At 47.0% G+C, this 22086-nt stretch overlaps 1 protein-coding gene across 1 annotated transcript in view; it reads right to left on the reverse strand.

Annotated features, from left to right (window-relative positions):
- Positions 1-759: 759 nt before the first annotated feature.
- lyar (Ly1 antibody reactive homolog (mouse)) overlaps positions 760-22086 on the reverse strand; it is a gene marked incomplete at its 3' end in the record, with an annotated part of 30090 nt that continues 8763 nt past the window's right edge. Inside the window, exons 6-8 of the mRNA XM_079582113.1 lie at positions 2904-2948; positions 2289-2374; positions 760-897 (exon numbers count right to left, since the gene is read on the reverse strand). Of these exons, the coding sequence (XP_079438239.1) occupies positions 760-897; positions 2289-2374; positions 2904-2948 (269 nt within the window). The remainder of the gene's footprint in view (positions 898-2288; positions 2375-2903; positions 2949-22086) is intronic.

A 22086-nucleotide genomic window follows, 5' to 3' on the forward strand; every position in this document is an offset into this window, starting at 1 on the left:
GGTACATGTTAAAAATGTACTTATAAAAGAATTTATGCTGAATTGACACTTTCAAAATGATCAATTGAGGCATTTTCTTTGAGTTAACAAATGAATGAGGTAAAGTCACAGTAGGCAGGTTACTGTAAAACTGTGCTGCATAGTTAACATTTGTTTTAATGTAGCTTGTTATTTGCGTAGATAGACTCAAATGCAAATATATACCGGAAAAAAAGAATTATTTGCAGTTATATGTTTGGGCACCCCTGTCTGTGCAAAATTCGGTTTGCTTTTGTTCCAATCTAAATAGGCCAGTTGCATTACAGCTAACAGGCGGATAGCTGCAATGCTAACAGGCTGATAGCTGTAATGCTAACAGGCTTGCACTGGGCTGATATCACAGACTGGTTGCGAGTATGGAGTGAATGAATAATGACGACAGTGTAGCACTTTGAGAAACTTGGTAAAACAAGCTTGTAAATCAGGATTATATTGAGAAAGTTGTTCACATGGCTGACATTTTAAAAAATACCTTTTTTTTTATCATTATTATGTTTTCATTATGCTTCATTTACAGAGATTATGAGCATTTCTATGAAGGTGACCCTGGACAGTGACCCTGGACAGTGACCCTGGACAGTGACCCTGAACAGTGACCCTGGACAGTGACCCTGGACAGTGACCCTATTGCAGGAATGTGTTAGGAAAGTAGAGCCCGTTTGACATGAGTACTAATGTGTTTGCTCAGGGCAAACTGAAACTAAGCAGCAACAGAAACACTTATTTTATTAGTTTGACTCGATCTTTTAAAACTCGGAATTTGGGATTCTTCTGGATTTTCGCGTTGAACATCGACAGCAGCTGCTCCTCAGATCTGTGATTATCCTCCGCCGCAAAGGATAGGTACGCCCTCAGCACCTGCCAAAGACAAAACACACGCCCTCAGGACCTGACAGACAAAACACACGCCCTCAGGACCTGACAGACAAAACACACGCCCTCAGGACCTGACAGACAAAACACACGCCCTCAGGACCTGACAGACAAAACACACGCCCTCAGGACCTGACAGACAAAACACACGCCCTCAGGACCTGACAGACAAAACACACGCCCTCAGGACCTGACAGACAAAACACACGCCCTCAGCACCTGCCAAAGACAAAACACACGCCCTCAGGACCTGACAGACAAAACACACGCCCTCAGGACCTGACAGACAAAACACACGCCCTCAGGACCTGACAGACAAAACACACGCCCTCAGGACCTGACAGACAAAACACACGCCCTCAGGACCTGACAGACAAAACACACGCCCTCAGGACCTGACAGACAAAACACACGCCCTCAGGACCTGACAGACAAAACACACGCCCTCAGGACCTGACAGACAAAACACACGCCCTCAGGACCTGACAGACAAAACACACGCCCTCAGGACCTGACAGACAAAACACACGCCCTCAGGACCTGACAGACAAAACACACGCCCTCAGGACCTGACAGACAAAACACACGCCCTCAGGACCTGACAGACAAAACACACGCCCTCAGGACCTGACAGACAAAACACACGCCCTCAGGACCTGACAGACAAAACACACGCCCTCAGGACCTGACAGACAAAACACACGCCCTCAGGACCTGACAGACAAAACACACGCCCTCAGGACCTGACAGACAAAACACACGCCCTCAGGACCTGACAGACAAAACACACGCCCTCAGGACCTGACAGACAAAACACACGCCCTCAGGACCTGACAGACAAAACACACGCGCTCAGGACCTGACAGACAAAACACACGCCCTCAGGACCTGACAGACAAAACACACGCCCTCAGGACCTGACAGACAAAACACACGCCCTCAGGACCTGACAGACAAAACACACGCCCTCAGGACCTGACAGACAAAACACACGCGCTCAGGACCTGACAGACAAAACACACGCCCTCAGGACCTGACAGACAAAACACACGCCCTCAGGACCTGACAGACAAAACACACGCGCTCAGGACCTGACAGACAAAACACACGCCCTCATCACCTGCCAAAGACAAAACGCACGCCCTCATCACTTGGCAGAGAGAAACACACCCTCAGCACCTGCCAGAGACAAAACACCTGCAAGACACATACACATGCCCCCTAGCACCTGCCACAGATGCAGACATGAAAACGCCCTCTACACCTGACAGAGAACACACACCGCCGGTAAGCCGATTAAAGCCTCAGTAATCAGATTATGGCATCAGTAAACAGATTGTAGTTTTAGTAAATAGATTACAGTGCAATCACATTACCTTCCTTCTCAGTTTTTTGACGGGCAGCTCTTGGTCCGGAGCGTCTCTGAGCAAAGCTTTGATGTTTCCTTTCCAGTTAAACTTTTCTGAAAAACAACAAACAGCACCACTTACAGTGAACACTAGGTCGACCAAAATGGGTTTTTCTAAAGCCGATGCCGATTATTTGGGATTTTAATTGGCCGATGCAGATAACCACGGGTGATATTTTTGACTGATATTTTTAGCCGATAATTCCAAATTTCTTGTCTATAATCCTGTACATGAAGCGTCTAAAACATGTGAAATGTGTTGAACTGTTACAGCAGGGGGTGCTTTTAGGGACATAAGGCTGATTTATTAAAAACATTCCTGTCCTGGCTTTGAGTGAAGAAGTGAATGGTCCTCTTTACTCCATTGTGTCTTGCAACAATGAAAGATCATTTATCTTCTAAACTAAGGTAAGAACATATCTCAGTATGTAAAAACGGTGGCCTATTCCTTTAAGGCCTAGGAAGTTGTGGGTGGGAAGCCTCTATGACGTTAGGTTCCGGACATATCACCAGAGATATAGCTGATAACAAAAAAATTCCTGAGTATCGCCCGACCTCTAGTAAACACACACTGTAGTGTTACCTTTAGCTTGTGCTTCCTCTGGATCTGGGATAGGCTCGCTCTGATCTGTGAAGAGAAAAAAAGAGAAAATTCATAATCAGTCAGAGCCAATCATCATCAAGGAGGAAAAAAAAAAAAGGGAAAACAACTCTTTCACCCATTTCTACAAAACTTCATTTAAAAACGTTAAAGGGACTATACATTCGCTTAACCACAAATAAATATATACAATTTTATTATTTCTTCCCCGTACATGCTCCAGCAATGCCCTGGTGAGAAGAATGAGCCCTGGCCTTGTCACCGCGATTGCCTCTATATGCCTGTAAGTTCACTTGAATAGAGTGTGCCATGGGGCGAAAAAGCAAACTTCCCACGTACTTTGCAGGGGCAACGTAATGCGTAATGACGTCATGCGCGTTCACACTCAGGTGTAGCGTTTAGCTATCTCCATCATAAGTACTGAAGCTCCCGAGGCAACTTTGCAAGGATGGATTCAGTGAAGAATGAGAGGAGACCGCCTTGAAGCGCCGCCGAAACTCCAGCCCAGACCCCAACTAAGATAAAGAAACAAAGAGTTTATTCGAGTGCGACAAAAACGGCTAAAGTGGAGTCTGACCGCCATAGGCAAAGAACCAGAGTCAATATTGGAGATTCATTCAGAAGCGGTGTCCGTGGATAGAAGAGGGAGGATTTTTTTTAGGCTAGTTGTTTAGCGAAATGTTATTTTTGTCAACAACGACTGAGTACATTGTTTTGCTTTGCTTATTTCTTGGAATAATGAGAAACAACTATGGCGTGTATCAAACCTTAGGAAAACTATGTCGCTAATCAAAAAGTGTATTACCGACTCTCACTTGTACAGTGGGAGGAAAAACTGAGGACATTGTGTGGAATTTCTTACATTTCTGCCTAAATTTGTCATAAAATGTGGTCTGATATCGATTAAAATCACAAGAATGATTAAACAGTGTCTGCTTGAACTAATACCACCCAAACATATACATTTTATCATATTTTCATTGGACATAACATGTTTACAGTCACAGGAGAGGGAGGAGTAAGTAAGTACACTGCCTGAATCTCACTGAACTCCAGAGATTTTGTAAAGTGGAATGGTCCAAGATTCATCCTGATCGTTGAGCGTCTAATCTGCAGCTACAGAAAACCATGTGTTGCTACAAAAGAAGGATCAGCCAGCAATTGAATACGGGGTATACTCACTTATTCAGTGCATGTTGTGAATGTCTCAGAAAAATTAATTCAAAAGATAATCAAGATATTCTGCAGAAAGACCTATTGATGATAGGAGGTTGTCCAGGCCCTGAGGCAACAAAACAGCCCCACACTCCGATTTCCCCTGCCCCATACTTCACAGGACCTGAGACATTCACAACAGCTGTTCGAAGCATTGTTTGAGCATTTGTTGATGATTTACCATCAGGACGATCTACACTTTCATCCACTGTTAGTTCAAAGTGTGACATAAGGTAAGGTATGATTTCGAACTTATCTCCCCCCCCCTCACCAAACACAGACGTTTACATCCTACTGTATCTACTTCTCCTTTGCTGCAATGTTTTTTGTGCTAAATATCTTAACTGTATCTACGATTTAAATTAAGATAAATAAATATCAGATATAGATCTAAATAGAGTGACCACCTGTCCCTCTTTTGACTGTACTGCAGAGCCATGTCCTTCTCTGTTCCTCCATGCTTAACATGTTCCACTTTTTTTTTATTGAAGCCTACCTCATGATTTTTTTTAATCATTATTTTTTACGTCCAACTGCTTTGTAATATATCTGTTGCTAGTGTTATACAAGTTGCAATAATAAAAAGGTGTGTGTGTCTTTTAGTGGGATTAAAATGCCTGATCTATAAAAAAAAAATCATAATAATTTCTCTGTCCTTCAAAGTTCTGCCAAATTGTCCCACTGGTCTGTTTAAACTATTTGAGGTGGTCACACTATTTCAAAAGCAGAATAAAACTCCAGCACAATCACACTGTCTCATCCGTTTCTCATATCCATCCTTTCATTGCTCACAACAAATACATTTATGAACCATGCAAATTGACACATTAATCCCTGCTACAGCAATACTATGACAAAAATAATTAAAATATTTCTCCTCTTTTAGGAAACCCCTCTGGTTGAGATCCCGGCAAAGAAATTAATCACCAGAGCTTCAGCAGAACATTTCAAGATGCAGTCTCCAGTCAGGACCTACTTCACCTGAATAAGAATAAAAGTACTGATTTAAAAGACACTCTGAAGCTGCTCTGTCTCCTCATCATGGACATAAGGACAGGTGTCTCTTCATGAGAGTGAAATGTTGCTGCTTCTGGGACAAACTGATAAGAAATTAAGAATAAATAAATGCTATTTCTAGCAGAAAAATCTATTTTTTTATTTTTTTATTTATTTTAAATAAATAAATATTTATTATTTGATTAATCGATGTAAATAATCGATAGATTAATCGATTACTAAAATAATCGATAGTTGCAGCCCTACTGCAGATGCACAAAGTGACATAGCACGTATTTTGGAAATCAGCAATTGGGGAAACTGTTTTGCCGATGAAATTCCAAAGGAAGCAACAAAGTTTTACTTTTAGTCCATTTCCACTAAATTGCTTGGGGGAGGGATCATTTGTTGCAGAAGTACACCGCCACCCCCCATTGTTTATTGTTTATTGTTTATTAATGGATCACTAATGGATAATTGTACACCTGCACTGCTAATACTGACCAACATTTTAGTAAATTTATTGTTTATACTTTTTGTCCCTACAAAGTCCTTGGTAGTCATTGTCTACAAGATACCATTTACTATTTAATTGCTTTTTACACATTTCTCCCATTGTGAGATCAATAAAGGCTATCTTATCTTATCGGTGTTCGATTTCATCCCTCCTGACCGCCAGAGGCGGTGCTGTAATCACTGAATGTTCCCTTCGCGCATGCGTACTTCGAATAGTTAATACCAAATAAGTCACACCTGTGACCCTGGATGACGCCCCGGAGGTAATATATTCCCCCGTCATCCGAGCCTCTGTTCCTTTTTTCTTCTTGCGTGTGGCTCGAGCAACGTGGCGTTAGCCGTTCGCTTTTCCGCTGTCGATGGATGGGGACTGGTTCACGTCGATATACCTGTCAGATGCGTACTTCCATGTGCCCATTACGGTAGAGCACAGGTGCTTTCTCAGGTTTGCCTATCGGGGTTGCCATTGGCAGTTCCGGGTGCTTCCGTTTGGCCTTTCGCTTTCCCCAAGGGTTTTCACTCAGTGCGTGAAGGCGGCAGAGGAGACTCTGCAGGCTGCTGGAATGAAGATTCTGCCATATCTCGACGATTGGCTCATCAGCGCCCCCCTTTCGTGCAGTCGCGATTCGGGATGCAGGAAGCCTTCTGGCTCATGTGTCCCGGTTGGGCCTCAAGATCAACTTGGGGAAGAGTTATCTGTCCCCGTCTCAGACGAGAACTTTTCTTGGGATGGTTTTGGACTCAACTTGTATTACGGCTCGTCCATCTGTTTGCAGGGTAGACGATAGGGCTGTGCAATTAATGGAAATTCGATTACGATTTCGATTATTACACTAGACAATCACAAAAATAGCATAATCGAGAAAAAACGATTATTAAGGATGCCCTCCCGCTCGTCCATCCAAAGCGCAAAAAGTCCGTCCTGTGCGGTTTGTGTGACGCGTCTGATCAGCTGAAACACCAGCACAGTGACAGAACTGTAAATAATATCGTAATAATATTTTTTATACCGAACTCTTGAGATAACGCCACTGTTAAGTGCTCACCTTGTGCTGAAAGGAGGAGAAGCCTCAACATCCTTTGCTCAGGCACTGGTTTTGTTTAGTAGAAGCAAAGCAAACTCTTATTACTTCATGTTGCTGATGATGATTGTTTCTGTTCCCTTCACATTTCACGAGTTCCATAGTTGTTTTTTTTAAATAATAATAAAAATGAATAAATTAAATAAAGTTTTTTTTTTAAGGGAACAAATAATCGTCTGAATAATTGTGATTTCAATTATTACTAAAATAATCGTGATTATTATTTTTTCTATAATCGAGCAGCCCTAGAAGACGACATCCTCCAGTTGGTCGGTCAGTTGGTTCCCCTACATCACCTTCCTGCATCTGTGCCTTTGGGCCTGCTGTCGCCGCGTCCTCTACAGTGGTGGCTCAATGGGTTTCGCCTGGAGGCTCCACAGGCATCACAAGCTCACGGTGACATGGACATGTCTCTGTGCCCTGGCTCCGTGGGGGGACAGGTCCTATCTCTCCAGAGGTGTCCCCTTGGGGATAGTTGTGTGTTGCAGGGAGGTGGTGACCACAGATGCCAGCTCTACGGGTTGGGGCGCTGTGTGGTAGCACCGGGCCACCCAGGGGCGCTGGAGTCGGAGGGAGCGCTCCACAGACACATAAATGTGCTGGAGCTGCGCGCCGTACACTTTGCTCTCCGGCGATTCCACCTGGTGGGCAGGCATGTTCTCATACGAACAGACAACACCGCAGCTGTCTACCACATCAACCATCACCACCAGCTCTTTTGTGTGGGCTGCCCCTCGGCTGGCCACTCTGCGGGCGGTGTATCTGCCTGGGGACTGTAACCGGGTCGCGGACGCCCTCTCTCTTGTCGGTCATCTATTCCGGGGGAGTGAACCCTTCACAGCGATGAGGTGCACATGATTTGGGACCTCTTTGGTCCAGCCGAGGTAGACTTGTTCACCTCGAAGGAGTCGACTCAGTGCCCGCTGTGGTTTTACCTTACGGGGGCATCGGGTGCGCTGGGTCAGGATAAGTTGGCTCATCTGTGGCCTCGGGTCCTCCTGTTCGCCTTTCCGCCCCTTCCACTGATTTGGCCCTTGCTTCAGCATGTTCTGAGGGAGGGTCACAGGTTGTTGTTAGTGGCCCCGTTCTGGCCAGCACGGCCGTGGTTCCCCTGCTATGGAGTCTGATTCACAGCAACCCGTGGTGTCTCCCGAATAGGAGGGATCTGCTGTCTCAGTTGGGAGGGCAGATATGGCATCCCGACCCAATGGTGTTCTGGTCGTGATAAGGACCCAGTTTTGTGTTCAGTGGCCTCTATTCTGGAGTTTCTGCAGTCTCTCTTTGATGAGGGTCGCTCTCCTTCGACGCTTAAGGTATATGTAGCGGCGATCTCTACTAATCATGCTGAGGTTGATGGTTGTACTGTGGGGAGCCATAATCTCGTGTAGCAATGAACCTCTTTTGGACCGAAATCTGTGGTTTGCTCCAAACTCCTAATCAACTTAGGAGCCCAGACGACTCCCCCACCAACAGGTCAACAGCCCCCCCCTGGAGTGACTGTTGCCAGATAACAAAGACCTGATTTAAAAGATCAAAAGGGGATGGGGTTTTTATTGACACTCTACAGATGTGAAATTCCTGTGCAGAGGGGACTGTGAATTACGACCCCTTCGCAGCAGCCAGGAAGGTCAAACAAAATCCAATCGTCAGTGATTTTCCGTTCAAGGAACACTGATCACACCAGAAAACTATGGATGTTTAATTATTAGTTCTTACATGACCAATCGCCAAAGTCCTACCAGGCTGAAAACCCTCGAGAAGAAAGAAGTCCACAGTCTGATTTTACTAGACCAGAGACTCTAACTCTTTTCATGTCTAGGTAAACCCGGGACGTGAAACAGAAGGAGTGCTGCAACCACATTGTGCTGCTAACTTTTCATTGTGTGACATGTGTATTTTCATCTGGATGTCAATATGTGAAGTGTTGTTACTTTATATCGCTGTCTTACATTCCTACATTTTTAACAAGTTGGTGAAGAACCTACCTAGGAGGTAACAGTAAAACACGCCCCCCAGGACCGCCCATTTCCTCCGGGGATAAAAGCCAAAATCAATAGTGACCACGCTCTCTCTGATCCTCAACTGATCCTCAACTTTTCTTTTGTTTGCGTGTTGCTTTACGCTACGCCAAGCAACTAGCTTATTTTCAGACCCACGTGGTCCTGTAATTTTCCGAAACTTCGCGTTTCTTTCTTTTCACTTATATTTTTCCCTTTTGTTTATTTTAAGCTTATATATACGTATTTGTTTAAGTCGAACCTTTACTTTTGGGAGCAAGTCCTATACGTAAACAGAGACTCCACGTACTAAATCGTGATTTTTGTAACGTCGTTTTTGATCACCAATTTTTGCAATTGCAACACTCGAGTCAAAGCTCCCTTTTTGGGTTCTCATCCGAAGAACCACATCAGCCAAAAGTTGCCCTCACTGCCACACCAGCGCGCGCTCAAACCACGCGCACGCGCCGGGCCTGCACGAACCACGCCAGGGAGACGCCGTGCCTGACGGGCGAGTCAAATCCACCAGGGAGAAGCCTCCGGAGACCCTTCGGCGAGGACAAGACAGCGCACCTGGCTCAACTCGGGCGCTGAATCCAGGCCTACGACCCCGGACCCCCGGACCCCCGGACCCGCGGCCTCATAAACGCTGGTATCGACTCTCCGGGCCCGACTGCAGGTGAAATTTCGCTTTTCCCACAAGCTGTGAAAGTGCTTTGGCTACGTCAAGATAAAAGCTAAACTCAGTGTTGCAAACAACCCCCTTTTGAATTTTATTGCGTTATTTCGTTTTATAGCCCCTTAGCTCTCGACCAGGGCAAAACCTTATTAATATCTAGTTAGACCAAGATAAGAAGGCGCTTCACCAATCTGTTAAATCATTCTAATGTCTGTTTATGAATTACATCTGAATAACGTGATGATTTAAGATTTGCTGTGTGTCCTTGAATAAATATGCAACGATAAGGTTTGGGTCATAGTGTATTTGTACTTTGGTTTCAGCAGTAGTTAAAGGAGTCAAGAACTTAACTAACTTCAGATTAATTAATCAATCAAATCATGAACTTCTCGGCTGTAAAAGCCTACATTGCTTGAAAATTCCAAGCTGGTGCCCCCTTTAATTCTGAACTAACACTTTATAATAAATTAGATAGAGTTTAGTCGTAATAAATTTATTCCCAAACAATCTCCTTATCCGTTACCTCGTAACAACGTAAGTGTAATTAATATACACGCTACATATTGGCGCTCCCGCGTGAGGCCTCCGATGCTGTTTGAAATCTATCGTGCATTTAAACCTATCGCCCCTTCTGCTCAGCTGGCTGCTTTCGCGATAAAGTGCTGATGTTGTTTGAATGGCTATAGATTGTTGTTGCTGGTTGAATTGTGATCATAACGTGTTTGCTACCGTGGTTTAAACACGTGTAGTTGTTGTAAACTTTAAAGGCCTTGGAGGCGATATTTTGTGTCATAACGTCGCGTTACACCGAGTTACTGATATTGTCGCCTTTCTGCTACGATCTTATAGACACGATGCTCTGTCTATTTTGACGTGTAGCACACGCAGCCTAAACCTGAGAGGTCGCTCCTTTCAACTAAGCTGCGCACCGTCAGTGTGACGGTGCCCTGACAGACTTGTCTGTCGCCATTCTTTGTTTAACGCAAAGACCCCAGTGGGCAAGCCTCCAGAGGAGGAGTTGTGTCCACTCCCACGTGATCTCACCCCAACGAAGGGGAGGAGCGGCGCCCGCCCATTTTTCCCCAAAATTGGGACGGCGGCTCCATCTCGTGGCCACTCATGGGTACTGAACTGTACCTCCTCTAGTTCCCAAATTGTCCTAAAAAACTCCTAGTATTTTCGCCCAATTACGTTCACAAACAAACTTAAATTCCCAAATTGATACAAGAACAAAAGAGCTTCACTTAAAACTCATTTAACAACTTGTTGCTTGTGCTGTTTTGCTGTACTAACATCTCAGAAAACCACCTGCTTCTGCATTGTTTTGGGTTTGTTGTTTGTGCTTTTGCTGTGCTAACATCTCAGAAAACCACCTGCTCTTGCATTATTGTTTGGCTTGTTGTTTTGTGCTGTTTTGCTGTGCTAACATCTCAGGAATCCCTACTTTTTCCTTGTTTTGGCTTGTTGCTTGTGCTGTTTTGCTGTACTTGACGCCTCATTAACCCCTGTTTTACAATTGTTTTAGCGTATAGTCTGTGCTGCTTGCTGCATGTGATAATCTGCTATAACCATTGCCTGTTTTAAACCCATGCTAAAGCACGTATAGTACTGCATTTATTACCTCAGTAAATCTAGGTGCCTTGTTTACATGTGTAATACCTATTGTTAACAACGCTACTGCATGCTGCTATGCCCTTCTACTGAATGCTAATAATTGTACTGCCTGCCTTAGCACTGTTTTCTAAATATATGTTTTGTTGGATTTACCTTCTACATGTGTCTTTCATTCTGAACGGCATGAGCTGCTAACAAACAATATTTTGAGAATACGTCTCTGCATGCTAACAGTGTTTAGATTAGTAAATGTTTGTAGAACATTAGTTACTAACCAACTTACAACTTTTAATGCTAACTTTATTAAGCTAAACAGCTGTCCGCCGCACACTTTTCCTACTCAAAACGTTACATACTCTCACATATAAATAAATAATCAAGGTGTAACAATAGCACCTCCAAAGTGCAACCTTAACAATTTGAGGTGCACGTGTCAATAGTGCAGTATTCATTACTGTACTTTTAAATAACGCAGTATTTACTACTGTATGCAGACAAACTCAAATTCTTCCAAAACATAGACCCGCACAATTTAAAATAAACATGTCAGGAGACCAGCAATCCCCAGAGGTAAGTATGAGGGACCCCCTCGAGCTACTCGAGGACGTTTTAACCGACATGACCACCAAGGTCATCCCTGGTTTTGCCGATGCAACCCAGAGCACCACTCCCTCTGAGCTAAACAATGTTCTAGCCGCTCTTGTAGCCGAAGGGTTAACGGCGTCCCTAAAAGAAAAGGACGTACCCAAATGGCTTGGTAAGATGGCTTTCATTTTACATGCTCAACTAAAACATTCAAAAGACCTGCTGAGGCAAAGTGCCGACCGACTTAAAAAGAAGTCGGAAGACACTGCCCGCCTGAAAAGGGAAAATGAAGCCCTACAATCAGAAAACGACAATGTAAAATGGAATTTAACCGAAACGGAAGGCAAAATACGGGATATGGAAGGCCAACTCCATAATGAGGACGAATCACGAGTTGGACTAAAGGAGACTATGCAGCAGCTGAGAGATGATCTCTACGACAGAGAGAAAGAGCTGGATGCTGCAAAACATGAGTGGGATGATGCCCTCAGCAACCTGAAAAGGAAAGAGAAGGAACTGGCAGCTTCTCATGAAGAACTAGTGGAACTAAAAAAGTCCCTACTGGTGCTCAAGCATGAGAGAGACCAACTGCATGCGGATCGAGACCGATCGGAAAGAAGATTGACTGAAGCCGCCCGGCAGAAAGGGGAAATTACGGATCTCCGGGAACAGGTAAAGCAACTTAGAATCCAAGGTAATCTCGATCAAGAATATATGTCCCGCCTCCAAAAGGAGCTAAGATACTCCTCAGGCGCAGTTGGAGGACAAACAGAGGGACGTGAAGGTGAGAGATTAGGCAAAAACCTCGATCTCACCGAGCTAAAGGCCGACCCAGAGGGCCAGCCTCCTAGTGGCCCAAAAGCCGTAGCTTCCACGCCCAAACAGTTGCGTTTCGACCTCGGGGTTGGAGACCCCGAGCTTTTACCCGGCGTTAGGCCCCGCTCGTCCAGCTTTCTGGACAGCCGACCTGCCTATGAACCTAGCAGCCACCCCAAGAAACCCCAGGGGGTTCGCACGTCTGGGGATAGGTCCCCTGACTTTAGAGACGACCGTAGCGAACGTCGACCGTACCGTGACGATAGAAACCCCCGCCCAGACTTTAGGGACGATCGCAGCTCCCGCCGCGACATTAAGGGTAAAACACCCTACCTTGGGGATGACCACGACGAACGCCGACTTGACCGCAACGCTAGAAACCGATCACCCGACTTTGAGGATGACCGCAGAGAGCGTCGAGCCTACCGGGACCCTAGAGAAAGATCCCCAGACTTTAGGGATGTCCGTAGCTCTCACCGCGACCCTAGGGACAAAACCCCCGACTTTAGGGACAACCGCAGCTCTCGCCAAGCTTACCGTGACACGAGGGAAACGTCGCCTGACTCTAGAGACTCATCTAGGGACAAAACTCCCGACTTTAGGGACAATCGCCGCTCTCGTCAAGCCCACCGTGACCCTAGAAACACGTCGCCTGACTCTCGAGACTCAGCTAGGGACAAAACTCCCGACTTTAGGGACAATCGCCGCTCTCGTCAAGCCCACCATGACCCTAGAAACACGTCACCGGACTTTAGAGACACACTCAGGGACAGACACCCTGACGACGGTGACGCCAGACCCCGCTCCATCAGATACTCAGACTTTGTCGGATTTATCAGTGACCTTAGAGACTTGGACCGGACCTCAGGTGGACTCCCCTCCGGTAGACCTAGTCCCGGCCTCTCTGAAAGGGACTTTGACAAAATTGCACGTCACGTCCCGCGCTTCGACCCGAAACCCGGAGTCGTCAACGAAACAACTGCTTACCTTAACGACATCGACTACTACTTAGCACGAAGACCAGGCGCGACAGTAGAGGACAAAATTTACGCTATTAAGCTTACCTCTACTAGAGCTGTGTCCTCCTTCATCGAACGTCAATCGTTACACATCCGTCAGGACTATGCACTCGTATGCAAGGCACTTAAGGATGAGTATCCTGACAACGCCATTGATGTTGGCCTGACTAGCGCCCTCGCAATCAAGCAGGGACGCCAAGAGAACACTGAAAGCTATTACTATCGTTTAAGGACTGCCTTCTTCGGATCCGGGAACCAAGAAAATCAGGAGGAATGCAAAAACTTTAAAGCGCTCTTTATTCAAAACCTGCATCCAACGGTTAGCCACCACCTGGGAGTAATGGCCAGCCCTGCAACCCAGACTAGCCGTCAGCTCAGAGAACTGGCTAGTAGAGCCTACGCCAAGCAACAGACCAAAACACTGGGCTCTGTTATGGCCGTCGTCCAGCCTCAAGACTTCGAAGGCACTCTAGAGCACGAACCTGAAACTGAAGTAACCGCTCATAAACCTTCTAAGTCAAATAACAACTGGAACAAGGGGCAGCCGAAAAACGATCAAAACTTTCGGCAAGGACGAAAGTCTAACTATAACCAAAACGGCTCCAGCCATGATACAGGTAAGAATTATAACCAAAACTCGGGAAATGACGGCAATCGTTACCGTAACAACGGTAACAACAGTAACAACAAAAAGTGGAGTCAAGGTAAGAAAATTGCAAACCATTCAGGTAAGGAAAACACGTCAGGAGCGCACGACCTCCTGAATCCTAAAAACTTGTCAGACGTTAGTAAGCAAGACATGGAGACAATTAAAAACATCCTTCAAAAGAGCAATAAAAAGAAGAAAGACCTATTCACTTTAACATCAGTAAGCATGGTAGAAAATGAAGAAGTCACTGACCAGGAAGTGAACGAGGAGCTATACTTGGAACCCGAAACAATCGACCCCAACGAGGGCCCGGAAACCTTCCAAGAACCTCAGGGAGTTGAATATTCCTCCTCTGAGAACGAGGAGCCAACATCACATAACTCTGTAATGGTGGTGCAAGTAAGCTCCATCTCAGACACCCAGGATGATGACCCATCCATCATCCACTTTAAGCCACCGTTCCGACATTTTCTAGGTAATCTTTCTGCAAAAGGACCGGGCAAAAAGCTCTATCTCTCAGCCAAACTGGAAGATAGAATGGTCCACTTCTTCTTCTTCGTCCTCTTCTTGACACCGCCGCAGATATCAGTTTGATATCAGCCAACCTTTTTAGGTCACTGCAATCCATGGCGCGGCGCTCACACCGTGAGCTCAAGCCCCAACCTTGCTTCCTTGAAATACAGCCGTATTCCGACGATCAAACAGTCCTAACGGAAATGGCATTAATAAAACTTACCCTGGGACCGATGTCTCTAATCCATCCCGTGTACATTTCCCACCTTAACTCCATCCCGCTGCTTCTAGGGCAGGACCTCCTTAACCGCTTTGAACCACTTATTGATTTTCAAAGATTGAAAATATGGGCGCAGGTGCGAAAACCGCTGCCCGTCTGTTCTCTTGACATCCAGGGCACTCGCTCTGAGGTACAGTGCTGCGTTCTTGATGCTCAACAATCGGTTGAGGCAACCCCAGGCCAGGCCACTTCTAGCCCTAGGCCCAGTCTTGATGAGCCCTTGAGCTCCAGAGACAACTACCTGTGTACCGTTGACTCCCTTACGGACACCCAATGCCCTCGAGTCATAAACGGCTTAACGCTGGAAGAATCTCCAGTCGACGATGTCGTCTTAGCCCTATGGGCCGATCGGTCTGCCATCAGTCTGGACATGTACAATGCCTTAACACAAAAGAACTCAAATTTATCTTTAATCGAAAAGAAATTGCGCTTTCCAGCAGACCCCACGCCCACTGAAGTTATTCAAGCCATAGGCCGCACCTCTCTCTCGGTGCAGTGGAATAACCGAAGGTTGAACCACAGTTTCTTAGTGGTCCCAAACCTTCCACACCCAGTTTACATTGGCAGTGACATCTTAGTCCGGCTGGACGTCCAAGTTGACACCCTAAACAATGTGCTGTGGTCCCTCACTGGTGTGAAAAACCATCTTGATAAGCCTTCTCAAGAAAGCATGAAAGCAGGACAAGTCATTCCTGAAGCATGCCAGGTAAACACCAGGGACAACTTAACACTGCCTGCCAACTCGGCCAAAATAATTCAGCTGGATGTTGCCTTAGGACAACAAATAGACAATGAACAAGCTTTCTTTCAACCCTCTCGGTTGTTTTCCAATCTAGGTCTGTCACTCGCTGCCGTGCCACTGGTAAAGCTGAACCATCGTTCAGTCCAGATGGAACTACAAAATAACACGTCAGAGGACATCCTTATTCCTAAAGCAACCCCTCTCGGTTGGCTAATTGATAGAGACTTTCATGACTTTGAACTGAGACTGACAGTCATTGGCAATCTCCCACCATCACTTCTTACAAGCCAAGGTACTGACATTACTTCCACGATACCGTTGGGAGCTATTTCCATAGAGTCTGTTCTCCCCGTGACCAACGACAACGTCTGTCGTGTCGATCTAACTAACGTCCAGGAAATGGTTGTGCAGACAGTTTCACTTTTGAACGTCGACTCCGCCAGCCAAAAGTCCTCAACCGACACTGCTGAAACAGTAGACGGCGGGACTGCGTCAGACTTTAACTGTCAATTAGAAAAAGTATTGGCAGATGCTGACGCCATAGAAACAGAAGATGAACGTAACCAGCTGCGCGAGCTGCTTTACAAGTACCGATCCTTCTTTTCGACAGACTCAGCGGACTGTGGACTGACAAATATCCACACAATGCGCATTCCAACACAGCCTAATGCGCCTCCAACCTTTGTCCGCCAGTATAAAATCCCACTAGCTTCTTATGAACCGGTTCAGGGAATTATTGATGACCTTTTAATAAAAGGGATCATCCGCCCTTGTAACAGCACGTACTCGGCCCCCATCTGGCCAGTCCGTAAGCCTAATGGCAAGTGGCGTCTGACGATTGACTACCGTCAGTTAAACAAGCGGGTCCCACTCTCGCGATGGCCAATGACCCAGCTGTCTCAAGATCTTCCCAAAGTGCGAGATGCCAAATACTTCTCCACCCTTGATGTGGCTTCAGGCTTTTGGACCATCCCGGTCCACCCAGACGACCAGCATAAGCTGGCGTTCACTTTTGCCAACCGGCAATACACCTTTAACAGGTGTCCATTTGGTTTCGCTAACTCTCCGGCAGAGTTTAACATCTTTTTGAACAAAGCTTGTCCCGATGCCGCCAGCAGGGACACTCTAATTTATGTCGACGACATTCTTATCAGAACAATAAGCTTTCAGGCACACCTCCAAGAAATTGATCACGTTCTGGGCCAACTCACCACGGCTGGAGCAAAAATCTCACTCTCAAAGTGCCAGTGGTGTAAGAAGAAAGTTAACTACGTCGGCCTTCTGGTAGGCCCTGACGGAGTTGAACCCCAGGTAAGTAGAATCCAGGGCATTGAGAATTTAAAAACACCCTCAACCGTCTCAGAACTCCGCAGCTTCCTCGGAGTCTGCAATTATTCACGACAGTTCGTGGAAGACTATGCTGAGCTGGCTAAACCCCTGACAGAACTCCTTAAGAAGGACACAGCTTTCTCATGGGGTCCAGCTCAACAAGCAGCCATGCTTGCTTTAAAACAAAAACTGTGCACTGCTCCTTGCCTGGCTTACCCAGACATGAACAAAACTTTCCACCTTGAGGTGGGCTTCTGTAAACACAGCCTCAGCGCTGGGCTCTATCAAATCCACGACTCAGATAAAAGAGTCGTTGCCTATGCAAGCAAAACCCTTGCAGGTCCCGAAATTAAATACACAGACTGTGAAAAAGCTCTGTTGGCCACAGTATGGGCCGTGAAACACTTCTCTAACTACATGGGGGGTCAAAAGGTGGTGGTTAACACAAACCACCAACCCGTCACGTTTCTGGCGAGTCAACGCATCAGAGACGGAGTGGTGACAAATGCCCGTGTGGCAACTTGGCTCATGGCACTCCAAAGCTTCGACATTGAAGTACACTATGCCCAAAATCACAAATCCTATCTGGGCATGGAATTAGCTGCCTGCCAAAAGTGCGAAAACGACACTCCGGCTTCAAACATCTCTCCTATAGAGCCCGCTGTTGCCACACCGACACGTCACCACTACTTTGACCATAATGCATGTGTGAAAATGACCACAGCTTACGTCGATGGCTGCTCATTTCACCACGAAACCCTGGTCCAAGCTGGAGCAGGGATCGTGTGGCTTGACGACAACCCATACCAGCCACAAACCTTCAAACTGGGAGCCCAGACTTCACAGTACGCTGAAATTGCAGCGGTGCTAATCACCCTCCAATTGGCTGTTGCCAAAGGTGTGACTACACTGCTCATCTGCACTGATTCCAATTATGCTAGGCTAAGCTTTTCATGCCACCTTCCGTTGTGGAAAACCAATGACTTCATAACGTCAGCGAGAAAGTCGGTAAAACATAAAGACATGTTCATAGCTTGTGATCACCTGGTTGAAACCAATGACATGCAAGTCTATTGGAAGAAAGTACGTGGCCACTCTCGAGTGCCCGGTCCTGACAAGGACCTGAATGACATGGCAGACGCTTTGGCCAAACAGGGCGCACTGAGCGGTCTTCCCTGGCACTTTCAGCCAGACACCTCGACACAGGTGCCCCTTCCCGCCCAACCCACCCCTACTGTTTGCGCCGTCACTCGCGCTCGTGCCTCGCCTGCACCTGAAGCTCGGTCGCCGGCCACGGCCTCCGTCGCTCCCGCTTTCTCGGATGCCGATCTGGTCTCCCTTCAGGCTTCTGACAGTGCCATCCACAAACTGGTACTGTTTCTGTCTGACCCTGCCGACCATCCTCTTACCGCAACTGACGTCAGTGCCGACGCCCCGTTAAAACACCTTTGGCATATCCGAGACAAACTCCAGCTGCGTCAAGGGCTGCTTGTGTACGTCTCTGAGGCACTCACCACACCTGCTTTCGTGGTGCCTCATAGCCTCAGGGGGGTTATGCTGACACATGCCCATGACGCCCCTGCAGCAGGACACAGAGGTGTCCAAACAACATACCAGGCTCTAAGACAGGTAGCGTACTGGCCACACATGCAAAGCGATGTGGCACAGTACATCAAAGGTTGCTTGGTCTGTTGCCAGTTTCAACCGGCCAGACCCCTCCATCGTGCGCCCCTACAAAAGAGAGGCATCTCATTTCCATGGTCAGACCTGCAAATTGATTGGGTCGGACCTTTAACTAAGTCCACCAGAGGCAACAAGTACATCCTCATGGTAACTTGCGCCTTCACTAAGTGGGTGGAGGGGCTGCCAGCCACAAATGACACCGCACAGACCACAGCATACCTGCTCATGAACCACGTTTTCTCTAGGTTTGGTTTGCCATGCAAAATCGATTCCGATCAAGGCACTCACTTCACAGCCGAAGTGATGAAAGAACTGTGGCAAACACTCGGCATAAAAGCCACAACCCATACCAGCCACCACCCAATGGCCTCAGGCCAAGTGGAACGAACTAACCGAACCGTGATTGAGATACTAAAAAAATACGTGGCCACCAATCAAAAAGACTGGGACGTTAAACTTCCCCTAGTCTTGATGGCAATCAGGGCCACGCCCCACAGGGCGACCGGAGTGTCCCCCTTTGAGCTCATGACCGGTCGCCAGATGACGATGCCTCTGCACCTTCTCTACCAACCAGGAGAGGCCAGCATTGCGACTGCGTACACCACGCACCAGTACATGTCCGATCTCCAACAGCACCTCAGAGCCACTTTTGCTTTCGCCCAAGAAAAGCTCGGCCAAAGTGCACAAGGCCGGAAGGCCTACTACGACCAAAAGGCGTCACATGACGAACTACAGGTCGGAGACAAAGTCTGGTACTACATCTTCGCCCACCCAGTGGGACAGACCAAAACCGGTGCAGACAAGCTTATCCGTAAGTTTCTCCCACGTTGGTCCGGTCCCTACGTGATCGTGACCAAACTGTCCTCTGTGGTTTACCAAATCAAAATCACAAAAGGACGCAAAGAGCCGACGCTCAAATGGGTACATCGCAATCAGATAAAACCTCACACAAACCCCATGGGACATAGCGGGGACGACACCGTTCCCCAATAAGTCTTCACACACTAACCACTAACACGGCCAGGAAAATTTCACTAACTTTTCTTGACCTTTGCCTGACTACACACACAATACTAAACCCTCTTTTAAACAAGTGAAGCTCATATAAATTCTTCCAACAAGCCCTAAAGGTCCTTTGTTTCTTTCACCAGGAACATGTGGCTGAAGCTCCTCCTCCTAACGGTCTGCCTACTAGGCTTGACAAACCCTGAGGTTGTTGAGCCAGGACCGATCTCCGGGATAGTGCTAAAGGACCAACCCGGATTATTGATAACAAACACCCGCCTGCACACTCAGAAGGTGTTTGTGAGATTCAACCCCAAGGATGCATGTAGGAGAAACGTGCCAATTCCCGCCACCCTCACCAGTTGGGCTGGAATCAACTGGAACTTAGAAGCCGTCAGACATGCAGAAGCTGACATAACTCACATGCTCCGACAGTTGGAGAAGTTTACCATAACCCAGGCAGAGCTAAGAGGTCCAGATCGACGCTCCAAGCGATTTATCGGAGCGATCCTAGCCGCAGCCGCTGGCGTGGGCACCCTGTTTAATATGGGCATGTCCACGGCCAACATGATTTCACTTGCCGCAGTAAAACGCCACGTTAGCGAGCTCAGGGACGAAATACCCGTCATTAGAACACAGATCAACCAGCAACAGCAAGACCTGTTGACCATAGGCAAAACTCTTCAAGGCACTGTGTTGGTGGTCAACACCCAAAGTGTTGCGCTGAATAATACTATCCGCGCTGTAAATGCCTTGCTGTCCGTCCTACAGGTGGACTACGCCCACACTCAAATAGTCACTGCATTAATGAATGATTTATTGCGCGACATCAGCTCCTCGATTGACAGCCTGGCAATGAGCAGAATTCCCCCGTACCTTATCCCTCTCACTCTAGTACAGGGCATTCTCACCACCGCCACGCGTGACATAATCACGCCTCTCCAAGCACACCTAGCCTACACCCTCGGTAGCGCAATCCCCATTTTTGTCAACGCGCAGGCTGGCGAACTCGCGTTCATTTTAAACTTGCCAATTATTTCAGCCAGCAACATCTACCGTCTGAAGGATGTTGTCAACGTGGGGTCTTGGCACAAAGACATACACGTCAAGGTGCAGACACCCTCCGTCGTAGCTTACCACGACAGTAACCCAGGCCTTTACTTGGCCCCAAATTTGCGCATGTGTATACTAACCAAAGACATCCACTATCTTTGCCCTAGCAAACCTTTTGTGCGTGACAGCACCGATGGCATTTGCGGCCTTAAACCCATGTCACCTTCCAGCAAATGTCCCACCACAGTTACTGCCCGTAACCGTGTCACGGAGACCCAGGCTGAAATCGTTGGAAGACGATGGTTAGTCAACACGCCCCTGAACACAGGGACATTGACATACGACCAGCACGACACCTCCTCACGGGTCGACCTGCCCGACCAATCCTTCTGGGCAGATGTCCCTCCAAACGCAATTCTGCACATTGGAGACATGGCGCTATATCATCTTAACCCCGACCAGTACGAAGCTGACATCGAAGTGTCAGAGTTCTTTGCAAACAGAGACTTGGAGCTGCATCCAGCTACCATGGCTCAAGTGAAATACGAGGGCACTCAGCTCATCGATATCGCGCCCCTAGACGAAAAGATCAAAGAAATCGAAGCGCGCCCGTTGGCCTCCGTCCAGCCTATCGTATATGCATGGTCCACCCCTGACACTGCGATCGCCGCCTCTGTAGCAATAAGCTATGTGCTAGCCATCATTATCACGGTCGTCCTGGTTAAGCGTACTAACAAACTGAAGTACCACGTCCAGCAATGCTCGCAAGGCGTAGAGCGACTTACTCGTAGGAAACGTTCCGCACCCACAGAGAGACGCGACACATACCGCGCCAGTACGATCGGGGAGACCGTTGCCTACGATGTAGATCTCCAGGAGTATGAAGACCTCCAGGGCCCACGCAACCTCGAAATTGTGGCCCTTTAAATTTATTGGGACTACCTCGGGAGGGGCAACGCTACTCATCGCGCTGTAGAAGCCTCTCGGCCTTAACACTCTCGCTATCACAAGTAAAACCTACCCCTTTGACTTAGCGAGTAGTTAATCCCTAATCACATTAATTAAAAACCTTTCCTAGTGCCTTGACACCCTTGGTGTCCCTCATCTACTAGACTCCCCTAAAGCCACTTCAGGCAATGCCAAAGCCATGACGAGTCTAGAACGTGAGTCCCAATTTATTTACTTTATTTTTGCATGCTTAACTAAATAAATAACCTTTAAAATCGTAGTGTTTTAGGTATTCCACCCTTGTATCCCCAACCTTTAACCTTGTAACGATCACTGTTGAAACCCAAACCCTATATGTGTTGCATGGACATCATGTTAGCCTTAAGATAATCAACCAATATAGAATTTGAGCCTCGTTAATTCCCCAGGTTAACTAAAAGCACA

Source organism: Gobius niger (genome assembly GCF_951799975.1).
Source record: "Gobius niger genome assembly, chromosome: 24".
In the NCBI taxonomy this organism is placed as follows: Eukaryota; Metazoa; Chordata; class Actinopteri; order Gobiiformes; family Gobiidae; genus Gobius; species Gobius niger.